The 27,694-nt window shown below is 40.7% G+C and overlaps 2 protein-coding genes across 3 annotated transcripts; one reads left to right on the forward strand and one right to left on the reverse strand.

The window, feature by feature from the left end:
- Window positions 1-840: 840 nt before the first annotated feature.
- Window positions 841-24,470, reverse strand: LOC106134074 (metabotropic glutamate receptor 1). Of its 2 annotated transcripts, XM_060945464.1 has the most exons (15): window positions 23,439-24,470; window positions 21,691-21,992; window positions 16,177-16,376; window positions 12,281-12,391; window positions 10,288-10,441; window positions 9,302-9,526; window positions 8,613-8,809; window positions 8,428-8,497; window positions 7,801-8,050; window positions 7,241-7,363; window positions 6,502-6,689; window positions 3,439-3,821; window positions 2,784-2,981; window positions 1,723-2,059; window positions 841-1,073 (listed from the first exon to the last, which is right to left on the reverse strand). In XM_060945464.1, the coding sequence occupies exons 2-15, from the start codon at window positions 21,911-21,913 to the stop codon at window positions 877-879; spliced, it is 2,856 nt and encodes a 951-aa protein (XP_060801447.1). In that variant the 5' UTR covers window positions 21,914-21,992; window positions 23,439-24,470; the 3' UTR covers window positions 841-876. The 2 variants fall into 2 exon arrangements, with proteins under 2 accessions (XP_060801447.1, XP_060801446.1); XM_060945463.1 differs by lacking the exon at window positions 23,439-24,470 and having other exon boundaries at window positions 21,691-22,583.
- Window positions 24,471-25,602: 1,132 nt separating this feature from the next.
- LOC106134092 (uncharacterized) lies at window positions 25,603-26,908 on the forward strand. Its single transcript, XM_013334050.2, has 2 exons — window positions 25,603-25,761; window positions 26,285-26,908. Exons 1-2 carry the CDS (start codon window positions 25,679-25,681, stop codon window positions 26,541-26,543), a joined length of 342 nt encoding a protein of 113 aa, XP_013189504.2. The 5' UTR covers window positions 25,603-25,678; the 3' UTR covers window positions 26,544-26,908.
- The last annotated feature ends 786 nt before the right edge of the window (window positions 26,909-27,694 follow it).

A 27,694-nucleotide genomic window follows, 5' to 3' on the forward strand; every position in this document is an offset into this window, starting at 1 on the left:
GCTTAATATGAGTAGGTACCATATAATAAATGATTTATCTATCTATCAATAAGGTCTTAAATTTATATAACAGATCAGATCAGATTAAATTTATATTACAAATGTTTGCATATTGTATAGTACTATATGAAACTAACTTATACATACATATAATTCACATCTATATCCCTTGCGGAGTAAACAGAGCCAACAGTCTTGAAAAGACTAATAGGCCAAGTTTAACTTTTGAATTATTGATAGTATCGAGATTTCAATAGTGACAGATTGCTAGAAAATCGCTTAAAAGAAGAATCCCAAGTTCATAAGCCTATCCCTTAGTCGCCTTTTACGACATCCATGTGAAAGAGATGAAGTGGTCCTATTCTTTTTTCTATTTGTGCCGGGAACCGCACGGCACTTAACTAACTTTTACTATTAATTACTACAATTTTTCCCGGGTTGAAAGGTACTCTATGCCCTTCAGACTCAACTCTGAATGATATATACCTATGCGAGACTAAGAGACCTACTTTCAAGATGATTGGTTCCGTAAATAACGCGTGAAGTTAGCTACTAACAAACTTACTTTCGCATTCATAATATTATTATATTCGTTGGGATATAACTATTTAGTGTTTATTTTTAATAAAAACAATAGCCTAATACATACAGTAACTTCACAGCGGACGTCTTGAAGCGAAGCTGCGCGTACGTGCGAAGGGATACCTACGCCAGTTTGACACTAGTGACAATTATTATGAGAAAATCTCGACAGCAGTCCGCTCCGGTTTTTACCGGAGTAAAAGGTTTGCTAAATAATAAAATAATAATATTCAAATATTTATTTCTATTTTCCGTTCGAGTAGTAGTTAATTATGCGGGTGGCACGGAATAAAGTCAGTGCAGGTCGGTAATGCCGGGGGGTATCGTGTGGTGGTGCTGCATCAGCACGATCAGCACGTCGGAGTACTCCTCGCCGTCGGCGCGCGCGCCGGCCGTGCGTAACACCCGCGCGCATGCGCCTGCCGCCGCGCAACTCTCCTCACGGCACGCCTCTCTCGTCTCCTCGGTTTGCACCGCTGCTGATGCTGATACTGTAAAAATGGATAAATGGAAACGTCGTCGCATATATTGCAAGTCTCATAAAATACTAAATTTACCATCAACGCCTGAAACGCGTGTGAAGTGTGTGAGCTAACTGCCTGACTTCTACGTATAAGTACGACATACATTAATCCCACCTAATTACTACCTAGCCATATATCAATACGTCTTTCTGCTTATTATATTATGTATTTCGGTCAATTCGATTGATTGTTACCGCTTAAAAATTCGTATGTTTTACATACATACATACACATAATCACGTCTATATCCCTTGCCCTTCCCTTGATAGGGGTAGACAGAGCCAACAGTCTTGAAAAGACTGATAGGCTACATTGAGCTATTTGGCTTAATGATAGAATTGAGATTCAAATAGTGAAAGGTTGCTAGCCCGTCGCCTAAAAGAAGAATCCCAAGTTTATAAGCCTATCGCTTAGTCGCCTTTTATAACATCCATGGGAACGAGATGGAGTGGTCCTATTCTTTTTTTATTGGTGCCGGGAACCACACGGCACGTAGCTCGTACGTTTTTTTGGTGTATATTTGTGTTAATTCTGGGACGTCATAATAAATTATAATAATTATTTATTTCTTATTAGAGCTAAATCCCTATATAATGTTAGTCCTTGTCTATGTTACCTTTCTGTTTTGGCGGGGAGGTGGCGCACGCGACGTTAGCTTGCTCTTGATTGTCAGGGCGATATTTTCCGAGATGGCATCGAATCGAAGTGGCGGTTAGGAAATGCTGGCGCGTGTTGCGCGCAGGGCGGAACAAGCACACGAAGACGCGCGGGCCGAGCGACAGCAGCACGCACGCGCCTGCCGAGAGGGACGCGCACGCGCCGAGCGTGGCCGTGCGCGCCTCGGCGGCGGCGTACAGCGGGAAGAACGCCAGCCACGTCACGCCGGTCGCGTACGCCGCCGCGCCCACGAAGCGCGTCTCGTTCAGGTTGTGTGGCAAACGACGAGTGCGAATCTGCCCAAAATAATTATGATGTATTTTTTTTACATGATTGAAAATATATTTATTCGAATTCAACCAGAATGTTGTGAAAGATACGACAATTATTAAGAGAACAGATGTTTTTTTGGGCTGAACTAAAACATAACGTCAGTATTATATAATTATATCTATTTGAAAATAATATTATTTAATTATGTAAAAAAAATAATCTTAATTATAGACTAAAAAGATAATTTAAATATTGACCCCTAGGAAGGGTTCCCATCACGCGGACTGTTGTATTGCAAAAATCACTGCGCAAAAAAGCTGCCCGCGCGAGGGTCACGTGTCACCTCCCTCAGACGTTTGCTGAGCGCCTTGTGAAGCTCCCGCGCGCCCTTGCCCCAAGGACCAAGTGTCTCGACACCAAAGAGCCGAGACAACTGATTATTGGTCTTCAACCATTTCCGGGTGTCCACCGCCACACTAGCCTGTTTACTGGTCTCGGGGAGGTAGAATGCCGCCAGCGTATCCAGACCAGCGCGCAACCCATGCGCCAGGGTATCAAATCCCGTCGGGGTGCTTGCCGTCGTCTCCTACAATTTGAGCTCAAGGCCCACGACGACGTCGGCGCTGACGAGCGCATGTGTGAAGCGGGCTCAAGAGTGGTTTAAAGGAAGATTGCTCAAAAACAAGCAGCGGAAGTGTTTTCGTTTTATAGTGGGAGGAAAGACTTGTTCACGGTAGATTTACATACAGCGAGTATCACACAGGCTGCAAGCAGTAGCAGTGCAGGCGCCAGCGGCGGCAGCTGAGCCTCGGCGCGCTCCCCGCCGCACGCCAGCACGGCGCGGGCGCGCCCCGGGTGCAGCAGCACCGTCCCGGGCGGCCAGCGCGCCGCCGCCCACGCCGCCAGCACTGCGCCGGGAGAGCTCAGGCATACCCACATCCACACCTAGCAAAATTGTTACCTTACGTTACTTTTAAGAAAATGTTTGCGCACGGTCGAGTTCAAGATATGTGAAGCTTTTATTTTGTTATCGCAAACACAAGTTTTGTGTCAAGTAATTAACACAATTTGGAAAAATTTACTGTCGTCAAAAACCCGCAACAATCTGTATTTGGCATTATTCAGATATATCAATTTATTTGCGACATCATACGTACGGCGGTCTGATAATGTGGCTCCCGGCACTCTAGAATTGGACCACTCATATCTTTCCCATGGATCTCGCAAAAGATGACTAAGGGATAGGCTTTAAAATTCGGGATTCCTCATGTAGGTGATGGGCTAGCCTGTCACTATTTGAATTTCAATTCCATCATTAAGCTTAACGTGGCCTATCAGTCTTTTCTAGACTATTGACTCTGTCTACTCTGCAAGGGATATAAACGTATATGAGAGACAAGACCTGAGCGCGAGACGAGAGCAACCTAGGGCGTGAAGTCGGTCGTTTCTCCACCGCCGCCACGAGCCGAGCCACGCGTAACGTCCGCGCGAGGATCGCCGCGTACACGCCGCCCAGGGCCGGCGCCGCCGCCCGCACCGCGGCGCACGGCACCGCCGCCGGCCGCGCCGCCGCCGCCAGCGCCGCCACGTGGCAAGCCGCCGCTGCGCAGAGCAACATCACGCACAACTCCCTTGAAGCTGACTTCACGACTGGCGTGTTCCTGTGACGCCAGAACGTGGTCGCGCACATCGCCACCGCGACCAGGCCGCTGGCGCCGGCAGCGCCCGCCACCGAGCGCGCCCATCTACCTCCGCTTCCCCATTCGATTGGTGATGGTAAGCAATCTGCAAGGATGGATTCACATTAAAATTATTTGCTAATTTTCTGTGATTGGATAATGACATAAATGATACGGCTTTTATCAGTAACGCCATTATAAATAAGACAAAAATCCTGCCTGTTAAAGCACTAAATAAAACTTGGATCTTTGTAATGAACTCGAAATCTTTAATAATTGATCTTACAAACCATCTTTTTTAACTACATAATATGACAACCAAAAATCAAGATATTTTCAAATTATATTGTCATTATGCTTTTTTTATAATTTTATACGTATCAATGAGGTTGCACTGAACATACCGCCCGCCAAGGACCTCGTGGCAGGTCCTTCTACTACCGCCCGCCATGAGGGGATGCCACAAATATCAAATACTTACCTCTTTAAGCAAAACTTAAAATAATAATAATTGCTTTAAATGCAATAAACAATTGAACTTTTGCATTATTTTTGAACTAGAAAATACGAGTAATAACTTAAAACATAATTATATAAGTACAACATAATACTAAGTTAACAAAATCATGAACTTCTATAACAATGATTATTTTCATATTTAAATTAAAACAATATTGTGTTGCTATCCAATTGGACCAAATAAAAGCCAACCTAACTTCGTACACTGCGCTACAGGCGCTCCAGGCGGGCCTCTCAAAATGCCTTCTTGTACTATTTCGCTCATCACATCTGCACCGAGAAGCAAATCAATATTATTGGGGACTGAATACATGGGATCCGCAAGAGCAATATAATTTAGTTCGGGCCAATTAAATGGTCGTAATTTTTTATTAGGAATATATGATGTGATTTGCTTCAAAACAAAAGCCTTTACATAAATTTCTGTTTTCGGATTAAGCCGTGATTGAATTTTTAACTGTACCTGATAATCAGAAACCATCGTTTTTTGATCACCTCCTAGACCCACTATAACGCGTTTTGTAGGTTCCTTACGTAGTTGTAATATATCAACTGCTTTTTCTGAAATAAATGATACTTGAGAACCCTGATCTATTAAACTTTGTACTACGTGATAGTTACCGGAATTCGACTCTACATGCACTTGAGCAGTAGCTAATAGTACGTCTTCAGCCACATGTCTAACATCGCTAACGAAAGAAGGTGCAATATCATTAGAATTAGTTGTTGTTTTATATGTTGTGGCATTTACACATGAGGTCTCAGGGGGATGAAGAAGAGTATGATGTCTTTTTTTTACATATCTTACAATTAAAAGTTACTCTGCATTGAGTTAAACAATGGTTTCCCCCTAAACAATTATAGCACATATTTCTACTATTTACAAAATTATGACGTATTTCATAGGACTCTTGAGCGAACTTTTTACAAAAACAAAGTTTGTGACTGTCACCACAAAATTCGCAAAACATCCTAAATACATGGAATGTTTTCATACTATTTACATTGCTTAACTTCACGCTATCTGTGCTTTGTTCTGGCGTATCAAATGGTTGAATAAACTCCAGCGCCGTAAATCGACTTGTCAAAAATTCTTGAAATTGTTTGAACGTAGGCAATTCAGTGCGACTGTCAGCGACAGAATGAAGCTCCCATTGCTTTTTTGTCTCAGGGTCTAGTTTTGAACTCACTAGAAAAATAATAATACCATCCCATGTGCTTATGTTAACACCTAAGTTACTCAACGCAGCTAAACAATCAGATGTATTGTTGGTAATTTCTTTGATTCCAGCCGAAGACTCGATCGTTAGATTTCGCTGGTTGAATAATCTCTGCAAAATACAGTTACATAAATACCTTTTATTGTTGTAACGTGATTCTAATGTAGTCCAGCAGTGGCTATAGTTTTCAGCAGTAATCGGCACATGTCTGACTAATTGTTCAGCTTCCCCGCAAAGGTGAGCTTTTAAGTAGTGTAATTTTTGAACAGAATTCAGGTTATCATTATGGTGAATCATGGACAGAAACAACTCCCGAAATGATGTCCATTCCGTGTACTCGCCTGAAAATTTTGGAATAGTAATTCTTGGCAACTTAACTGATGAAGCGGGATTACATCTTTGATTACTATTTATATTTTTCTCATTTAATTGTCTGAGAGATTCCTTTAATTGACATTTAAATTCTATATACTCGTCTTCGCATTTCGAATACACATCTTCTTGTACATATGAACTTTGATCTAACTTATTATATATAAGTTTTGATGTTTTTCTGAAAATTGTTTCCAATGTTCTTCTAAACAATGCAATCTCGTTTCTAAAAAATATTCAGTCAACATCTCTTCAGTTGTGTTCTTAAATTTATTATGAGCGTTTATTATACGCGACAAAATATCTTTTTGTAATCGAATAATAGACTGCATTGTGGACTTTGCGTTGGGCAATATAACTACTTATTTACACCGGAACTATGTACATGCAATTTTCTATAGCAATATGAAAACACAGTACTCGCTATATTTGTCTTTTCAATATTGCTACAAAGCAATCCGGCTCGAAGGACCAAATGTTAAAGCACTAAATAAAACTTGGATCTTTGTAATGAACTCGAAATCTTTAATAATTGATCTTACAAACTATCTTTTTTAACTACATAATATGACAACCAAAAATCAAGATATTTTCAAATTATATTGTCATTATGCTTTTTTTATAATTTTATACGTATCAATGAGGTTGCACTGAACACTGCTACGAGTAACTTACGTGTTCTTGTGAGGTCAGGCCGGTGGCCCGGCGGGCACAGCCGGCAGCCGCTGTCGGGGCGCGCGACGACGGCGAGCGGCGGGCAGCTCTCGCACGTCCAGCAGCAGCGCGCGCGGCCCCGCCCCGCGCGCCGCCACTGCCCCGCCGCGCACGCCGCGCCGCACGCGCCGCGCACGCCGGCCGCACGTCTGTCACACATACATTTATTTATCATGGTACATTTACTTTATACAAACATTTCGCCAGCTGGGTACTAATGAAAACCCCGAAGTCAGGTGTACACACAACTTCTTCCTCATTGTCGTTACCTGTCCCCATGGGGTCGGTACAGTAAGATTTTAACAATTGCGTCTGTCCCTAACCATATCACTTGTGACTCTTTTACTACTCATACTTTCTTCCGACTTCTCCTATTTCTAAAACCTTCCACTTTCATATAAGTAAGTCCGTACCAACCTTAATTATTACCGTACCAGCTATTCTTTTCAATTCATGTTACTTTTATACTTTCTCTTATGTTCTCTCATTACATATTTTAGCTCTTGTCACTCCACACATCCATTTTAACATTCGCATCTCACCCGCATGCAGTTTCCTTTCATGCGTTACTTTTGTTGCCCAACAGGATCACTTGTCACTCCTTACGTGTCGCCCTTTGCCCGCCCTACTCTGTTGTAGAGATCCCGGTCGCTGCCCCAGTCATCGTGACATATGTATATGACAATAAACGAAGGTATACCTGGCGGCCGCGTGGTCGCCCCCTCGCAGCCGCAGCGCGCCGCGCCGCCACCTGCCCACGCGCACGTACCGCCACCCGCCAGCGCCGTCACTCACCAAGTTCATCACGTCGTATTCACTTAGTCTGTAAACAATTTTAATTATATTTTTGTGATTACTTTGCACCGTCTGCCGGCTGCTCTCGAAATAAAAGGTCATAGGATGATTTGATGGTCGCTATGAACATGTTGGTATGACCAAAACTGGGAGAATCAAGGCTGTCAGATATCCTTGGCAGATTAGGCGTTTCTAAATCCAAATATATATTTGTACAATTGATGTAACAGTTATTTCTTCTGATACAAGCTTCTCACTTCTAACCTAATTAGGCGTACAAAATATAAATATTTTTTGAGTCTAAGGATATTATCAAAATGGCGTTTAGTGTACTTACTCCTGTACATAATAATAATTCTGTGTGCCTAGACTCTGCAGGGGAACAGATTGCGCAATCCAAAATTAAATAACGGCGTAAAATTAGGTTATGATTATACCTACACGCGTAGTAGTCGAATTCCTTACTCAGGGGGAGGGTCTCCGTTGTCGTCAAAGGCGACAAGTCCTCCGTCGGGGGCGCGGAAGCGGACCCTGGCCAGATGTCGCCGATACAGAGTAACGTTGAAGGGCAGCATGGCGGCGCAGAGCGGCTCGCGGCTGGCGGGGCACAGCGCGCGGCGCATGTCGTGCAGCGCGTGCGCGAACGCATACACGCCGCGCACCACCAGCGCTAGCTTGGGCTCTTGCGTGTAGCCGCTGGTGAGCGATTCTGATCCTAACACATATAAAGTAACTTCCATTATTTCTAGATATCTCTGACTTAGTACGTAACAAGGGGTATGGAAATGGGAAGGTTGGATAGGAAAGGCCTAGACGAACATACGTTGATTAAATGAGGTACATTCTAGCAAAAAGTTATGTCAAGAGTATTTTAAACTACCGTGCTTGCATGAAAATAATTAAGAACGTGGTTGAAGCGAAAGGATTACGAAGAATCGTGGTAAGTGGAAATATGTGTATCTTATTTGACAAAAAAGACCCAGAGCCTCAGTCCAAAGTGATGGTCGTATTTGATTGATTTGATTTGATTTAAATATTTGTTTGAATCTAATACAAGTTTCATGTGATATGAAAACATTTAATCAATCATACCCGTGCATTTCCGAACACCAGCCGCCGGTTCGGTCTCCAACGAGCAGTTGAATTTCTGTTCCCAAAATTCCTGTAAAGAGAAATATCTTCAACCCTTTGTCCAGCCCGCTACTAGAATGCCCTACTACTAGAAAAAAAGAAAGTACATAAAACTGATTGAATATAGTAGGATACACCGAAAGCACCTGAAACCAGGGGTTCCTCTTGTTGTTGTGTGGCGTGAGCGCGTGGTAGTAGCGGTCGAAATCGTGTAGGTACGGCGATCTGATGCGCAGGGTGAGCGCGAGGCGGGCCGCGGGTTCGAGGCCGGCCACCACGTCGCGCCGGTCCGCCCAGCCGTCGCTGCCTACTAGTCGGAGCAAGGGTGGCGATTCCCCTGATGCTGCAAGTAACGATCATTTTTCAACACTCTGAAAGACACAGAAGTCTTTCAGAGTGTTGAAAAATGAGAGACTCTGAAAGACTTCTGTGTCTTTTAGAGTGTTGAAAAATGATCGATTTCGACCATAGGATTTTATAGTGTGATAAGGCGAATTAAACTTTTAAATTGTTCAAGTCTTTATCCCTTACGGGGTACGTGGCTAAATGATGGAATTAATTGTTCAAAGATGTATATATAGTATGAAGTGATAGGTAAGAATGAATATATTAGGGGACTTTACAAAAGAAGGAGGAAACATCTCAAGCCGGGCTTTTAGGTGGGAACACAAAGCGGTCGTTTGTGGTGAAAAATTTTCCAACGACCGACGACCATTATAAAGTAAAAAAAATTATGATGAAGGTTGATTTAAACTCGGCGCTGGTTAAAATAAGCTCATGAAGAAGTTTGGTTGCCATAAAGAAAAAAGCATCTCTTGCCAAATTCAAGTATTACCCTGTGCAAGTTCCGCCCGGCGCTGCAAGCCCTGCAGCAGCGCGCGCGCCGTGCGGCCCTCGCACCAGCACACGGCCACGCGCGGGCCCGCCGCCAGCCGCCGCAGCGCGCCGTCCACCTCGCGCGCGGACGGCGCGCCGCGCAGCGCCTCCTCCCGCGCCACGCACACGCCGCCCCGCGCCGCCTCCTCGCGGAATGCTGCCATTCCACTCTGACCGTAGCTCTCTATCATTTATTAGCATCATGGATTAAGGCGGCCCAGACAAGGTACTAGACGTAGCCAAATTGGATATAAGGTTAATGTCAAATGCTACCTTCTGTCATTATTTGCCTTTTGATAATATTGATTTAATTAAATCTGATTAAAACTTAAGGCACATGCAGGTGTACTAGATCTCAAGTTGTTCTTTATACAACGCTACATATTTGACGAGGCTTTAAAGGAATGATAAAGTGTAAGTAAAGCACCCAACGTGTGGGTGTTAGGATTCCCAACATAATAGTGGTAACATTAGCTACTAATAATAAATAACCATCGATGTGCCCGCGCCTTCCTTTTTTGGTGCTTTGTACCCACTAGAGTTTAAATAACTATTGTTGAAGACAAACAACAAATGTGTTTCATGTTGGTTCCAACATCACACCTACAGTCCGCTATCATTCCAATGGCAAATTAGGAACTATTTAGGTGGTGCGGTGAGAAGCAGGAGGGGTTATAGCAGATACTTTTATCAATAAAAAACAAGTTTCTTTATAAGTAAAAAAAATTACCCTATCAGCACTGTGCTGGATAGTGACTAGTACAAAATATATTAATACAGTTACGATCTTTTTATTACACGTTGGCTACAAGCTACGATATACGTTGAAATCCAGTAGACTCACTCGACGTCTTCGTTCCTTCTCACATTATTAAATTATGCGGCGTGCAAAGGGATCGTGGGTAAGGTATCGCATCACACTACAGCAAGGCTAGTGAGTGTCACCGTCGGTGTGGACGGCGTGCACGTAGGTCCAGTTGTGGGCGCGCAGCAGCGCCACCAGCAGCCGCGCCTGGTGCTGGTCCGGCGGCACCATGCGGAAGAACGTGGAGAACCGCGCGCGGTCCGACAGCTCCCGCGAGGTGGCCGAGTACGACACCTGCCGCATGTCTCAATGCCTTAACGTAAGGTTAGTTATATAGAACTGAAGGTACACTAAAGAGATTTTTAAGGAGTCTAGAAAGGTCTTCTAGTAGAAAAACTAACACGAGGGTACCGAGGATTATTATTCGCCGAGGATGTTGGTAGAGCCATGTGGTGGAAAAGTGCCTCAGCATTACAGTTCCTCACCCGTCGTAATTTTTAGATATCTCTGTCACATTTCTTTAATATCTGCTTAGTTTTTAGATTATTAATTCATAACAAATAAAAAGGTCGATGTACACAAAAAATAATATAAGGCAGAGGTTCCCAAAGTTGTTTGGACTAAGACTCATCTTATACAAGTTTCCGAATTCGGGACCCACTTCTAGGAAATTAAACCGTTACCAATATAAATGAAGGACTTTTCAAATAACAAACAAAGTTAAAATTTACATTTTTTTATTACTTAATTAAATAACTACATTAAAAAAGTTATTTCAATGGGAAGAATGAAATTGTTTTCTATTTTTCGCCATTACAGTTTTTACATAAAAATAAAAATATGTAATACTAACATTTCGAAATAGCGCGTCAGTTATAATTTATGCCTTTATGTCTTAAGTATGAAGCAGTGTCTGCCATAAAAATTTAATCTTTATGAGTAACGTAATACTGCTCTAATTTCCAAATCAAAATCGAAATTCGTCTCGGAACCGCCGGCGCCAAGCCGACCGCCCGCGGTGGTGCCGTAGGTGCTGCGTACTGTTTAATGTCAGTGTCATGTTAAATTTTACCGGGTTATATGTACTGTAGGTATCAGTACGCGGTCAAGCCATATTACGCGCTATATATTACTCGCAGTACGTTTACACATGTCTATCAGTCGCCCGCTGTTCAGCGGTTGGATCGGTAGGGTGGTGTGTCGTTCTACAGGCAGGGCCCACTCAATGTTCGCTCGCGACCCACTCAATGTTCGCTCGCGACCCACCACTGGGTCGCGACTCATACTTTGGGATACACTGATATAAGGGTTATGGATGCAACTTGCAGTCGTAAGTAAGTATCGACTTTGAAAGAAGAAGCAGATGGAAGGCTGATTGTGACCCAGCCGTCGGCCAATGGAAGCTGTGGAATTGGACTTACAACACTTTGTTTATTTAAAAAGTACCTGGATGACCCGATCGGTGCTCGGTGGATCATCATCGGTGGATCTAAAAAATCATCAATAGATCCAGCAAAAAACTTAGAAATACCATAAATAATAGTAAAAGCAAAAATCGGTGGACGTCACAAAAAAACAATGACCACCGCATTTATTCTGCTTTCGTGCTTCTTTTGCCACACCCATACTTTCACTACCATCACATTAATGTCGGGACCAACACGCCCTTATGTATAGCCAGGCGAGCATTTATGGACAGTTTCTAACTGCTCATATAAAGGCAAGCAAAGCTCCATTCACCATGTTCTCCGCGTTCAGTCTCCTTTCAATATCACTATCACACTTGCCATCTAATGTCAACTTTGATCCTAGATATACAAACTCTTTCACTTCCTCAACTTTGTCTCCTCCAATCAAAATATTAGGTACATGCTGTCATTTCTTTCCCCATTTCAAAAACCAATATTTTAGTTTAACTTATGTTCACTTTCATTCCTTTCTTATTCAAAGCTGCATACAGTTCACCATCTCCGGTAACTCTTCCGCTGATGACGCTAGCATAACCTGATCGTCGGCATAGAGCAGACATTTGACGAGTAACTCATTCATCCTTAATCCACTTTCAGACTCTTTCAAAAGTGTCAAACAACAATCTCTCATAATTAGTGAAACAAAAAGAAAGATGAACGGAACCTGCGGGATGGAGAAGAGCTGCAGCAGATTCTGCACCTGCACGGCGGCGGCGCTGGCTCCCGGCCCCAGCACGCCCAGGAGCGGGGCCGCCGCGGCCGGCCCGGGCGTCTCCTTGGTTCATCAAAGCATTGAGATAAATATTGTACCGTGTAGTGTCCGGCATTTTAGAACATGACCATTATCTCTTTCCAATGGATGTCGTAAAAAGCGACTAGGGAATAGGCACACATCCTCAAGACAGAAATAATATTTTTTTTGCAGTCTGAAAACACAGTAGGTACCATATATATTTGATTCTTTTATATGTGTGTGTTGTTTGTGTTGACAAATATATAGATACAATTTACATACAGCGTGCAAGCAACCAGAACCAAAGTCGGCGCAGTGATACTTTCTTCTGTATACTATATTAGGGATTTGTATTATACCTATACTACTTGTTGGAATCTTCTTACAGGTCAAGATTCCCTTAAGGAAACAAAGGTAGGTACCTAATTACTTTTAGTATGACATCAATATTTTATTTTATGTTCGTAGTCCGAACGTACGTACCTAGGGACCGTGCTCCGCTCTGTGTTTTTTGGTATTGTTTCAACCAACAACATCAATCATTTTTTTTTTCAATCACAAAAGCTATGGACGCTAACATAATGTTAGCAGGCAACTCACTCCCTACTGGGCGAATAGTTCCTTACCGCCACAACCATCATAGAGGAAAATTATTTTGGGCGAAAATATGGAATTAAGAATTATCCCAGATGCGGGACCCAGCAAGATCAAAATTTCATAATTATTACAAATTTCAACGAAATCGTAAGAGCCGTTTTCGAAAACACGAGCAGAAATATATATACTAATGTTGCGCACTTATTATTAATGACTATTGACTATTATCTGGATCTGGAACTGGATCTAAAAAAATATTTTTAGCAATGTGAATGTAAAATTACTAAATAAACATGTACGGTCGCGTTCATAATTGCAGTCATAGTTCGCAAAACTTTATAGCTTGCACCGCTGCTATCACTCACACATTCACACAAATAACACAATAAACAACAAGCGGTGAAACGTTGGGTAACGCGCCATCAAGAAGAGGGTAGTGTAAAAAGTCGACCGCGCAGCGACCGTCGTCCGCTAATAATCCACACAGCGACAGCCACACAGCGGAGATCCATGGTGGAACAGTACGAAAATAATGGCTTCATACTGACCAAAATATTTGCGGAACAGTTCGACACATTAGTGGTTACTGTTCGTCGAGTTTGCATCGTGAGGGACTACACCACAGACAGCCAGCAAGAAAGCCGTATTTATCCGAAATAAATAAGCAAAGATGTTTAGAATTTGCTGGGCAGTATTTGGATTTTGCCTGGAAAGAAGCGATATTTACGGACGAAAAGTTCATTTAAGTCATCACTACACGGTAGGCTTCATTTATGGCGAAGAAATGCAACTCGGTATGAAGAAAAAAATATTGTGCCAAATATGGAGTCTGGACACATATCTGTAAATATGTGGGGCTGGATGAGTGCTGCTGGACCTGGGGAACAGATGTGGATAGCAGGACGCGCTACAGCTGCTGATTATGTGCAAGTGCTGGAAGAAACCATGTTACCAACTGTGCGGTATAATTATCCGATTGATGATATGCCAACAATATCATTTGTGCCCTGTGCATCGAGTCCATATAGTGCGTGAAAGGTTCTGCCAGTTTATATTAAAACTACTAATTACTTAGATAGTATTTAAGGACAGCTTCAATATCTTTTCTTTATGAAAACGAATAATTAAGCTGTAACCTTAATAACAGGAGATAAGTAGATGATACAATTAGTGTAATATGCTGTATGTATAGCTTTATATAATCATCGATATGTAAACAAAACTATAGGTTAACTTTCAATAAAATTTACTAATTTTAATTATTGAATGTTTTATTTTCTCCCTCTTTGTAATTCTTAGATATCAGTTAGTTAGTCAGTCAGTTACTTAGTTCAAATGGCACCTTGAAACATTAAAAATTGTCAGTACCACAATATTTTTTTTTAATAGGCAAAAAAAATCCTTGAATATCTTCGAAATCCAAGTAACGCTAGTAACTAGAACAAGCGAGTGTGAGCAAGCGAGATTATCTCATATATCTTAGGTCTCACTTGCTCACACAAGTAATAAAATTGCTACCCAATAACTTTCAAAGGAACCACTACCTATGTTAGGGTCGTGTGCAGATAAACTTTCAACCTTATTAAAACGTCATAAGTCTGGCAGTCGCAGGCATCCCTCTATAGGCAAATCTTATGCAAATAATGAGAGACGACGATATCTCGATCGACAATTATCGGGCCCAGTTCGGCCATCGTTGATTACCGTCTTTTTTGTTATGTTATATGTCATAGAATAATAAACTGTTTTTCTTAGTAATCATTGGTATTAAAGACCGTATTCATTTGATGGAATATTTATTCTTTTTAAATATGCATGTGTGTGTGTATCTATTGGAACCACAGTGCACGCTATTTTAACCCGTAAGAATTTTAAAACTATGACTGCAGATATGAACGCGATCGTACGTTCTTATGACTCAATATTATACGTAAAAATAATTAAACTGAATTCCGCCATGAAACCATCTAACTGATCGTCTACATCAGAGGTCACGGCAATACACAGCACCTAGCTACGTGTGCTGTCACCCCGCTGACGGAGAGCCCTCGGCCGCGAGGGCGCGGCGCTCGAGGGCCGCTCTGCTTGCTCGCTGCGAACTTGCACTTGCTTTTAATTTTAATGAGCCATTACTTTTCTTCCCGTCAACTAACGAAACGGGTAATGAACTTCTTTTAGACGATGGGCTAGCAATCTTTTACTATTTGAATCACAACTCCATCATTAGGCCAGCCAGCTAGACGTGGCCTTTCAGTCTTCTCGAGATATCACGACTTCATACTTTATAGAGTAGGTAATCTTACAGACCCCATAGTCTCATAAAGACTTCAGCTTGTCTTGTTTTTGAAGCATTTTCCTTTATGCACGGGACACAATTACAATATGCACGGGAAGATAAGCAGGTTTATGTTTCTCATACTATTGCGGCCTACGCAAGATCACTTGTTTCAGGAACTAGGTTTTTCAATTGACCGAGCGAACCGATAGAGGTCTATCAATAAACTTGTGGCGAAATTATATTTTTGTAGGTACATGTGCATGGAATCCGGGCGAAAATTAAAATGCGTTTGGCGCAAAAAGGCACAAGTTTGATGCCACCTCGGCCATGTAGCAGTGACTATTTTCGAAGTTATGTACATTAGTTTGAATACTAAACGATGCTCTTACGGTGAGTGAAAACATCGTGAAGAAACCTGCACATTCAGGCAATTAAATGTGTAACAATATTGCTGGTCTGATTTTGATAAAATTTTAAAGGTGTGTAGGGTCTGCCAATAGAATTTTCGTGGGCAAAAATGTTTTACAACTTGTAAAACAAGATGTTTTCGCGAGGTCAAGTTCGCGGCAAACGACTATAGTAGAGATGAAGCAAAAGAAGGCAGATTGAGATTAAGCGCACTCCAATCCACACTAATAATAAAGAGGAAAGATTTGTATTTTTGTATGTTTGTGTGGAATAAACTCAAAAACTACTGGTCCGATTTTGATAAAATTTGGCACAGATATAGAATAGACCTTCAAAAGTGACATAGGCATAAATAAAACACAAAAATATGTCCACCCGTGCGAAGCCGGGGCGGGCCGCTAGTCTATTATAAAAATAGATCGTGGCAAGTGAAGAGATGTATTCTCTGCTTATCCCTCCGGGAAAGAGGTGTGATTTTATGCATATATGTATGTATTTTCAACAACTTTTTATTTCTTAAAAATTATACAACCGAAATAAATACCGCTAAGCAAACGCGCTCGGCGCTGGCGTGGTCGGGCGGCGCGATGGCGTCGCGCACCAGGTCGATGGTCTGCCGCAGCGCCGTGGGCGCGGCCCAGCACGAGTCGCGCAGCTCGGCGCCCACCGCCAGCCCCGGCAGCAGCTGCCGGTCCGCGTTGATGGCGTCCAGCGCGCGCAGCGTCGCCTCTACGCGCTGGATTCCTGCACCGAGTGTTTGAACCTATGTGGCGAAATCTCTACGTCGAACGCCAATAGCCAGTGACAGCGATGCATGCTTCACCATCGGCCAATAACAGAAAGTAGTTATACAGAATCTCGAGAGCAAAGTTTCGAAGGATTGAGGCACAAATACATCGTCCGACTTTTATCGTTGAAGCCGCGGTTCCCCAGGCGTCGCTTCTAGTCGGTGGATGTCTTGAAGTGTCGCTTATTATTTTTGGGATTTGTAAAATAAAAATACGGAGCTGTTTTTGAATAATATTTGACTATAATTCGTAAATCGAAAAGTAAAACAAAAAACAATCGGACGCGTGCATTGCGTCAATGCGGCACAAAGGAGGTTGAATAGGAGCTTCAACATGCCCCCGGGCGTTGAAAGCTATAGGTTCGAGCTTTCAACCCGTCGTAGAAAATACTGGTAATGGGCATATTTTGCTAAATGCCCTGCGGATCACACCAGCTGCTGTTCTTATATCGGCGACGCGTGCGATGCCATCAAGTCCAGGGTGAATTGCCACGACTCATCCTAATCTCCATTTTAGCGGCGGGAGGTTATCATCCTTCACCACTACTAAAGTGTCCAGCTTCAGATTATCTTGATTAGTACGCCACGTTGTCCTTTGCTGAAGTTCAGCTATATATTCTTTGCTCCAACGAGCCTTGGTAATCATCTTGTGGTAAGGATGTAAGAGGACGTCCAATAAGAAAATGGCCTGGAGTCAACGGAGACAGATCAGTTGGATCCGATGAGAGCAGTGTAATCGGCCGGGAGTTTAATACAGCTTCAATTTGTGTGAGCGTAGTGTATAATTCCTCATAAGTTAAATTACAATTGCCCAACACTCTATGCTAATGATACTTACTCGACTTTACACCCGCTTCCCAGAGACTCACAAAATAGGGCGCGTGCGCGGTTATAAAATGAAAGTGAATGGATTCAGAAGCTGCACTATCACTCAAAGAATTACAGTTATTTTTCAGAAATTCAGAAATTCCTTTATAAGCTCCAGTAAACGAGGTACCATTATCTGAATAAAGATTGGTAAGTTTACCTCTACGAGAAATAAATCGACGCAATGCGAGTATAAAATTGTTACTTGTGAGGTCATCAACTAGCTCCAAGTGGATAGCTTTGGTGGTAAAACAAACAAATAGTGCAATATACACATTCACTAACCTACAGCCACGACCTTGACGACTAGCACACATGAGTGACCGGCATAGTCGACTCCAACACTTTGAAAAGGATAACCGTCTGGAGCGATGCGCTGCTGTGGTAAATTTCCCATCAAACGTGTAACAATTTTACCCTTCATACGCGTACACATAACACATTTATGATAACAAGCTTTTGCTAAATTTCGACCACCAATAGGCCAATAAGTCTCCCTTATAGACGATAATAATAATTGGGGACCAGCATGCAGAAGCCGTTTGTGTTCATAATCAAACAATAATTTGGTAAAGACATGAGTGGACTGTATAAGTATAGGGTGCTTTTTATCAATAGAAAAGAGTCAGAGTTGTCAATACGATCTCCAACTCGCATGAATTATTTTCATCTATATAAATATTAAATTTAATGAGTTGTCTTTTCTTAGGCAAACTCTGCTTATTTAAAAGTAAATAATATTCAGGGTTACTCTTTAACCTACGCTCTAAAGATATAAGACAGTGCTTTGCTCGTGATACTGAATCTCATAAAGATTCAGGAGTACCCTTTAAAGGTATACGTGCGCCTAACTAAACCTACCGTCTTCAAGACGAGATGTATTCTCGATAAAGTGTTCCTCACACATGTGTTCCTCAGGCGAATAATTAGGTGACTTTGCACTTACTTCCTCTAACTGCCAACGCATTAAATCATGTTGAATATCAACTGCAGATTGAGTAGTTTCAGAATCAACATGTGTGAAGTTGCACTTGATATGACATGTTCGCGTACTATTTGTGATGTACTTATCATAAATAGGACCTGAGATAATCCAACCTAACTTTGTCTCACATATAACTGGCTTCCCCTTACCTAGCCGTAATTGTTGTGTACCTAATAAATCCCAAAATAGATCACAACCAATTAATATATCAACCTCGGCAGGTTTATACCACATAGGGTCGGCCAAACAAATGTTAGGCGGAATTTCAAAATTAAAAATATTTATTTCAGAACGCGGCACACTACTAGTTATCGTAGGCAAAACGAAACAATTAATTTCGGAAGAAAAACTGTTATCTATCGATGTCATACGTGTATGACACGTTTTATTTACATTCGAAACAGAATTGTTTATGCCTAGGATTGAGCCGGTAACCTGACTAGTCTGTAAGTTCAACTGTTGACACAGTTTTTCAGTCATAAGACTCGATGTACTTCCACTGTCTAACACTGCACGAACAATATGCTCACGATTATTGTTATCGTATAATTTAATTAAAGCAGTAGACAGAAGTACCTCGCAATGCCCGTTACGTACATTTGCTGACAACGCAACGTCATTCGTATTGTTAGACGCGGGCTGTGGTGGAGAGGCGGACGATGATGTCTCCGACGGAGAGCTATTTCCCTGACGTGCCTGCTGATTTACATGAATAAGTGTATTATGGCGTCGTTTACATACCTTGCAACCTGGTTTCTTACACGAGTTGGCAAAGTGCCCTCTTCGAAAACAATTAAAACATACTTTATAACCAGGTAGCAAGTTCAAACGGGCCTCAGCAGTCAAAGCCAAAAACTGAGAACAATTATACAAGAAATGATTACCCTTGCACATTGGACAAGTCCTTTGGGTTGTTTCAGCATTCGACTGCTGACTAGAGTTACCTGATACCGCCACCATAGACTTAATTTTAGGTGTAAACTTATTATATGACTGGTTACCACGTGACAACTCCAGTGTTTCTAATAAATCAGCACGACTGCGAATAAACGTTAAAAAATCATCAAAAGTAATGGACCGGTTCTGATCCATACGTCCCTTGTATTCCTCCCACTCTCTGTATGTCTTTTGATCTAATTTATGAGTAATGATATGAATTAAAAGAGTATCCCATTGCCTAACAGGTTCGTTCAAGGACTCAAGCGCACACAGATTTTTATTTACTTGATCAATTAATCGCTTTAACACAACAGATGACTCTTTTGTGATAGATTCAATATTAAATAAAGCTGAGACGTGATTTTGTAGTAAAAGACGTTTGTTATCAAACCTATCACACAGAAGTTTCCATGCAACTGCATAGTTGCTTGCGGAAAATTGAACTGATTGGATCACCACAGCAGCGGACCCCTCTAAAGAAGTGCGTAAATAGTGAAATTTATTTATTTCATCAATATCATCGTTATCGTGTATGAGGCTAGTGAAAGTGTCTCGAAATTCCAAATAATTTTCGTAAGAACCACTAAATTTTGGAAGCTGAATTGTAGGTAACTTCACAAGACGGCGATTTGCACGACAACCTTCCTCGCTGCCTGCGCTCAACAGCGGCATTGAGTTTGTTTGCGCGTGCAATATACCTTGAGCCCTAGCTATTTCTCTATAATAACGAGACTCAAACTCCTGTCGCTCGATAAACTGGGCTTCAGGATTATCAACTACACATTCTAATTGTAATTGTACCTCGTCATACTGTTCAAACAACGATTCCATCTTACCAATACGCAACTGTAATTCTCTGGCGATCGCATCATCCAAAGTAATGCTTCTAAGTGAATCTAAGTAATTTATAAATGAAGTCAAACGCCCTTTAAAGCTAGCTCGCTTTTTAATGAGTTCCTTCTCGTTCGACATTCTGGGAAACGAGTGTTGTGAACCTGGAATTTATATACAATGCAAAAGGTAAATAAGATCACAAGTACACGTATACTAATCACTATACAGCTGCTAACAAATCACGTTATATAATAAAAATTTACGAGAAGTATCTAATTATTATCATTAGTCATCAAGTAAAAAAAAGGAAACTGTATTATAAAACTGCAAACTGAACAATGTATGTACTTATTTATCTGTATTATTACAAGGTAAATAGTACGTAAATAGCTAGCAACTTAATATCGCCTTTTGTTACAATTGAATAGTAAAATATTTTTTAAATTTTTACTTTTAATTTACCTATGCGTGAGAGGCAATGAAATATGTTGACATTAAACACAAATTAGATAATATTAAAAAATAAAACAGCTGTAAGTAAGCGACACATAAAAAATAGACTGATTTGAAATTGGAACGGAATGCGAAAAAATATGAACCCACGCGCGAAAATTAAATGATGTGAACAAACAATTTAAATTATCAATGTTTCGCAAATTTTATAACGAATTAAACTAAATAATGTTGCTTTAATGCACACAATACCTATTTTAAGTACAATTTAGTCTTAATTCAACGAAATAATTGTTGAACAAAGTTACAACAAAATTGATTTTTGTTCACAGCGCAATGAGTATTTGAATGAAATAAAATGACCTAAATAAGTTATATAATATTAATAAAAACTTATTTACTAACCTGCTGGATGAAAATACCTTTAGAGTGTTGGGTTATACTACCTACATTTAATGAATACGCTCAACACCACACAAATATTTTCTTGCAAATGACTCCGCAGATTGTATGTATTGTAATGGCCAATTTTTCCGTCCAAACTTTCAGTCTTGATGGAGATTTTTCCAATAAATATATAAATAGCTGATCCTTAAAATGGTATCCGGCTACGATCCTGGACCATGTCTTGAAGTGTCGCTTATTATTTTTGGGATTTGTAAAATAAAAATACGGAGCTGTTTTTGAATAAAATTTGACTATAATTCGTAAATCGAAAAGTAAAACAAAAAACAATCGGACGCGTGCATTGCGTCAATGCGGCACAAAGGAGGTTGAATAGGAGCTTCAACAGTGGAAGATGTTCCTTTTATGACGATCGAGCTCTAAACATGACTCACGTACAGCTCAGTGCTGTGTGTTTGCTTCCATTTTGTTTTTTGGGTTATAATCATCAAGCCTTATATAATAGTTCCGCCATGTCCTGTTCTCACTTACTCAGATTCCACTCCTACCTACTTATAATACAAAGTTGAAATTCATATAAATCTACTACATAACATATGTATACCTATGTATGTATGCCAGCCATGATATAAAATTTTGTAAATAATTTTTAAACTTTTATGAACGTATAGGTTTAAAGTTTAATTTCAAGATAAATTAAAATCTAAAACACTCAAAGTGTGGGGCCTGTTGTAACATGGGTATTTGCTTTTGGAACAAACATGGTTTAGAAAAAGAGTATTGCCTACCGTAATGTTCCCGCACGGCACCGCAGCGCGCGCCCGCCACCGCCGCCGCGGGCGCGCCGTGCACGGCGAACAGCGCGCCGAACCGCACGGCGCCGCGGACCTCCGCCCGCGCCGCGCCGCCGCCCGCCGCGCTCGCCGCCAGCGCCGCCGCCGCCGCCAGCGCCAGCCACATGTCTGCCGCAGCGGACGGGACCGCGCCGTGCGGCAAACTCTCTCCACACATACATACATATATCACGTCCTTGTTTCAACTAATATTACCCATGTAAAGTTGGTTTAATTATTTGTTACCTCTCAAATCACTACTGAGTCGATCGTCATTAAAATTTTCCATAAAAGAAAGAAAGTTGCATACTTACCTACATATTTTTTATTATTAACTAAATTCCCAGCAATGCTGATGGCTAGGGTTGCCATCTCTAAAATTTGGAAAGCCGGACAAGACTCGTGAAATCCCCGGATTTTAGAGTCCGAAAGCCGGACATGTCAACAAGATCTTTTAAACATATACAATGCAATAAAAGACATTTGAAAATGTCATAAATCCCTTTTTTTATTTATTAATTATTTTAACAACACAGAATCATTTACAGATTGTTTATATAAATCAGCTTTTTTAACGGTGAATATATTTGGTTCGTCGGTTGATCGTGGTGTGCGAGTATAGTGCGTGTCTCGCGGGCGGCCCAGATTTTATTATTTATTAATTTTTTAAAACCCGGTCTACAAATGAAACCTTCCCCGGACGCTCCCCGGATGCTCTCTAAACTAGGACAAATCCGGGGAAACCCGGACGGATGGCAACCCTACTGATGGCCAACGTGGCGTTGGCTCTTTTAGGCCTTAAGCTCTGTCTGCGCTACGCGAGGAATAAAGACGTGATGTTATTGAATCTTAAATGTTTAATTTTAGTGTGGAGCACGAAAACGACACAGGATATATGTATACAGAATGATACTCCTACGCGGAGGACATAAAATAAAAAAGTGACGATCGAAAGACATGTTGAAGAGCAAATTGTTAACAAATAAGTCCCGTTTGTATTTAATGTATAATGTTTAATTCTCTTACGAAAATATACAGTTTTAAATTAGTTCAGGAAGAGTGGAGTTTTATTTTAATTTGTTTTAAAGTACATTTTTCCCGTAACATAATATTTTAAAGTGCATGAACACAGACATACATGGCAAACTTGTAAGCTAACTACGGAACCCTAGTACACAAATAAAGTAACAATACAAGGATTTATGTTATTTATCTGAAGTCGTAAAGACTACTCTCAATGGCGGGGATTTACCAAAAGATTGTTTTACATACCTAATAATTTCGCTAATTATAACTACGATAATGGAAATATTTTGTTACAGTTTGAACATTGACACTCTTTGTACTCTTTGAATGGTTCGCAAAATATTTTGTTAGGAAGCACGCAACGACGCGAGATGAAAGAGATACTTAACTCTACTGAAGATATCTTTCGTAATAATCGCTGATTATGTTGCTACCGTTACCTTTATTTATTATACAGAAAAAATGTGATTCCAATATATTAAACTTCATAAAATGCTATTACCAAAGACTTTTATAATAGCAACCTCGGAGAAGCTATGAATGCATTACGAAAAGTAACGATCTTTTAATTTGTTACGTGTAATGAACACTTCTATATGTAGGATGTTTTACTGAAAGGTTATTCGATAATTCCACATGAAATAATTATAGTTTTTATCGGGAAAAAAGTACCATACATCGTGTCCATGTCCTTCTCCAGACTGTTAGCTTTGAACGCGAAATATCAAAAAGATAGGTTCAGTAGTGAAGAGAAAGCAACAAAATGAGTATTCGTTAGGACGGGGACGTCCAAGAACACAATTTCCTCCTTTCCCACAACAACTCACAACTTGAATCTCAATTCTATCATAAAGCCAAACAGCTAAACGTGGCCTATTACTCTCTTCAAGACTGTTGACTCTGCCTACCCCGCAAGGGAAATAGATCTATACTGGAATGTTTATTGTTCTTAAAGCTTAGAGCAATTTAATTATATTTTATTTCAGTCTCGCTACCGTATGAAGAAATTTGGAATACATACCTACGAGTAATTTAACCTTTCCGAATTCGGGTCATCCTCCGTTACAACATACATACATTATTTATTGTAGGTTAGTACCTACTTAAACATAATACCTACTATGTTTAATTAAATCTATATATATAAAACTCTTCCGTTACTGAGTGACTGACTGACAGACAACGCACAGTCGAAACTACTGGTCGTAGACAGCTGAAATTTGGAATGTAGGTTCCTTGGGATATGTAGGGGAGCACTAAGAAAGGATTTTTGGAAATTCAACCCCCAAGGGGGGGAAAAGGGGTAAAAACGTTTCTATGAAAAATCTTTTTCCTTGGGTTTATAAACTTGAAACTTGGCATGAACACGTACATAGGCAAGTAAATATGTTTGACATAATAAGTTTTTTCAAACTACCCTCCAATCGTGATTTAGGGGGTGCGATTGGGTGACTGATTTATTAACGCACAGCCGAAACCGCTCGGTATAGGAGTCTGAGATTTTGAACAGAGGTTCCTTTAGTAACATAAGTGAGCACTAAGAAGGGATTTTTGAAATGTCAACCCCCAAGGGTTAAACGGGATAAACTGAGCCGGGGCTGCGGGAAAGTTCTAACGAGATACCGTGGCCCCGGAACGCAAAGGGCAACTGAAGGAACGAGGTGGGTTTTAGTCAGTAAAAGTCTGACACTCCCTTCCGTTCCACCCAGAGCGGGAGAGGTCATTTGATGATTTCCCATCCTTAAAAAAAAAGACTTTGTATGACAACTTTCAGTCGTCTCTTTAACATACACGAGATCATTAAAAAACGCTATATATAACCGAATTACACGTGGGCAAAGCCGCGGGCGGAAAGCTAGTACGATATATATAGAGACACCTATCAATTGTAAACACTGACAGCGTCCGGGGATTCCCGCGTTTATTTTTTCAAATTGATGGCAATGACTACAGAAATAGAATGACTCAAGGTCAAGCAAGTGAAAACAGCGCGAAGAAATAAAACAATAGCATCTCGCACACACGTACAATACAAAAGTCGACTAGAGTATAATTAATTCAAATTCAAAATTTTTATTCATTATTATGTAACATTTCAACACCACTTTATTGACTTTTTGTAGATGGCGCTAAATTCACGCGGGCGAAGTTGCGGGTAAACGCCAGTAAACGGAAACTATAAACACAAACCAGAACGCGTACTAAAATATTATTAAAATTAAATTAATTTACTCCGAAACAATAGCAGTTTAATAATATGTATCTAATTTATAACAGTTTATTTACAAGAATATGCTAAGATAAGAAAGAAGAGGGTATGCTTATAAGGTTTGGTCATATGGAGAGGGTGAAAAAAAGCAGGTTGACAAAGCAAATATACAAGGAGAGTGTGGAGAGAAAGGGCGGAGTGGGAAGGCCTAGACGAACGTATCTTGATCAAATTAAAGACGTCCTGGCAAAGGGCCAGGTCAATACCCGAAACGAAAGAAGTATGCAGAGATCGTGGCAAGTAGAAAGATGTCTCTGTCCCTCCGGGAAAAGATCGTGGTTTAATATTTGTATATATTAACAAGCATATAATTTCGTGATTACATACAAACATTATATGCATTCATAGGTACATAATATAATGTGTCTGTGACGTCAGTAAGTGATACCTTGTATCCAATTTTGAAAATAAATCTATTCTATTCTAATGACTTCTTTATCGCTTACGGTGTAGACAGAGCGTAAAATATAAAAAATATATATACTTAGGAAATGAAGTACCTAATATTAATTTTGGAGTTTGCAACACCACTGTGACGTAAGATGGGGATTCACTCAGCTGTATTTTACTGGCAAGTAAGAGAACTGGCAATGCAAAGCCTGGTAAATCCATTTTCCTGCCTATTTAAGAGTGGAGTGGCGGCCGGCCATGCCAGACTTCAGCAGATCAGCTCCGTGCAGACACGCGCCCAGATTGTGTTACCGATTGATATCATTAGTCGCTTTGGAGAGGTGAGTGATTATGGAATCAGAGATTATACGATTTTAACAAAGTGTATTTAAAAAAAATTGGTTCATTGTTGTATACTTTATATAAGTACGCAACAATGATCCAATTTTTCCATCCATCCAATCTTTCGAAGTAAGACATCAAAGTCCACTGTAAAAAAAATTATAGACAGGCTGAATTGCCTGATGACAAGTTTCCAGCACATGCTATCCCAAATCCATTCCCTTGATTGACTTTCCCAACATGTTAATGAAGTGGAGCAAAACATGTTTTTACTTCGCTAAGTACTAGAGCAACATGGAAACGTAAAACATACAGAACGTACTATGACTACTTTATCCGTTTAGGGGTAGACGCAGCCATCATTCTCTAAAATATTCGAAGGCCACGTGTAACTAGGCAAGAAGTTAATTGGATGACTTTTATGATGGAATTCATAATAATATTCAGATAGTGACGTTACGCCTAAAATGAGAATCCCAAGTTTAGAAGTTTTAAATTGAAACGTGTTTCTTACATCACCAGGTCTAAGATGAGCTTTTCCGACTTTTTAAATAAAATCCCCGTGGTGGGCCAAGTGAAAGGAGTGTGCCAGTACGCCGTAGGAGACATTGAAGGAGGATCCAAAGCTCTTTCGGAGTCCACCAAGTCGATGTGCGGCGTGGTCGGAGCGGTGGCGGGCTGCGCCGCGGCCGGCCCGGCCGGCGGCGTGGCGGGGTACGTGGCCGGAAGCGCTGCGGCCGAAGCTATCGTAAAGATTACTGACCCAAATACAAGGCGATAAGAAGAAATATTTCAAATCTTAATTAATCTAACTATATACAAATATACCTTTTTTCAGTTTTTTATAACATAAGATGATATGATATTGTATCTACCCAAGTTAAGGTAACAATTTCTACAAATTGTAATTGGTTTTTGATGCTAATGGACAATGTACACTTTCGTTTCCGTCAATTCTGTAGCTAGGATTAAGCAGTCCCAAAAAAACCTCAACGGCGGTTGAGAAACATATGTGGATTTCACCTTACCTACTTATTTACATTGACCTGAAATTGTAGCTTTACCTTTTTTGTATATCGGGATAAGGGAAAGATATCATCTAATAAAATAATATAATATCTAATAAAATATGAGAAGGAATATAAAGTGTTTTTCATTTCTAAAATCTATTTATCCCGTGAACTACTGAAATGGTGGTGATATTTTGAACAGAAAGCTTTAGTTGTATGTGTATCATATCAGTCCTCTCTCAGTTATATGACAGAGCTCAAACAGTTGTATCACTCAGAAAAGTCACTGGATAGCCCTGGTAGGATTTGAAGCTGTGTCTCCACACGCACTGTTCTATCAATCCAGTGTCAACACCGCGCCGCGGCTCTGGCGTCAACGCTCAACAGTACCTACGTACCTATTTAAATTTCACGTTATTTCAGAATCCATAAATCAAAGTAAAGGGCAAAATTTATCTCCGTAATATTATTTTGATGTGAAATAACTTTTAATCATAAGGATTAATATCATTGTGTAGTATTAATGCTCAAAATGCACCTTTTTATTTACATCTATAAATAATGTCTTAAATGTATTTTAATTTATTTAGTGCCGTGTGGTTCCCGGCACCAATACAAAAAAGAATAGGATCACTCCATCTCTTTCCCATGGATGTCGTAAAAAGCGACGAAGGGATAGGCTTACAAACTTGGGATTCTTTTTTAGGCGATGGGCTAGCAACCTGTCACTATTTGAATCTCAATTCTATCATTACCTAAGTCAAATAGCTGAACGTGGCCATTCAGCCTTTTCAAACTTTTGGCTCTGTCTACCCCGCAAGGGACATAGACGTGACCATACGTACATATGTATGTATGTTTAATGTATTTTCAACTAGAGGCCGCCCGCGACTTTGTCCGCGTGGAATCAATCCCGCGGGAA

The sequence above is a fragment of the Amyelois transitella genome, chromosome 8 (assembly GCF_032362555.1).
Source record: "Amyelois transitella isolate CPQ chromosome 8, ilAmyTran1.1, whole genome shotgun sequence".
NCBI lineage: Eukaryota > Metazoa > Arthropoda > Insecta > Lepidoptera > Pyralidae > Amyelois > Amyelois transitella.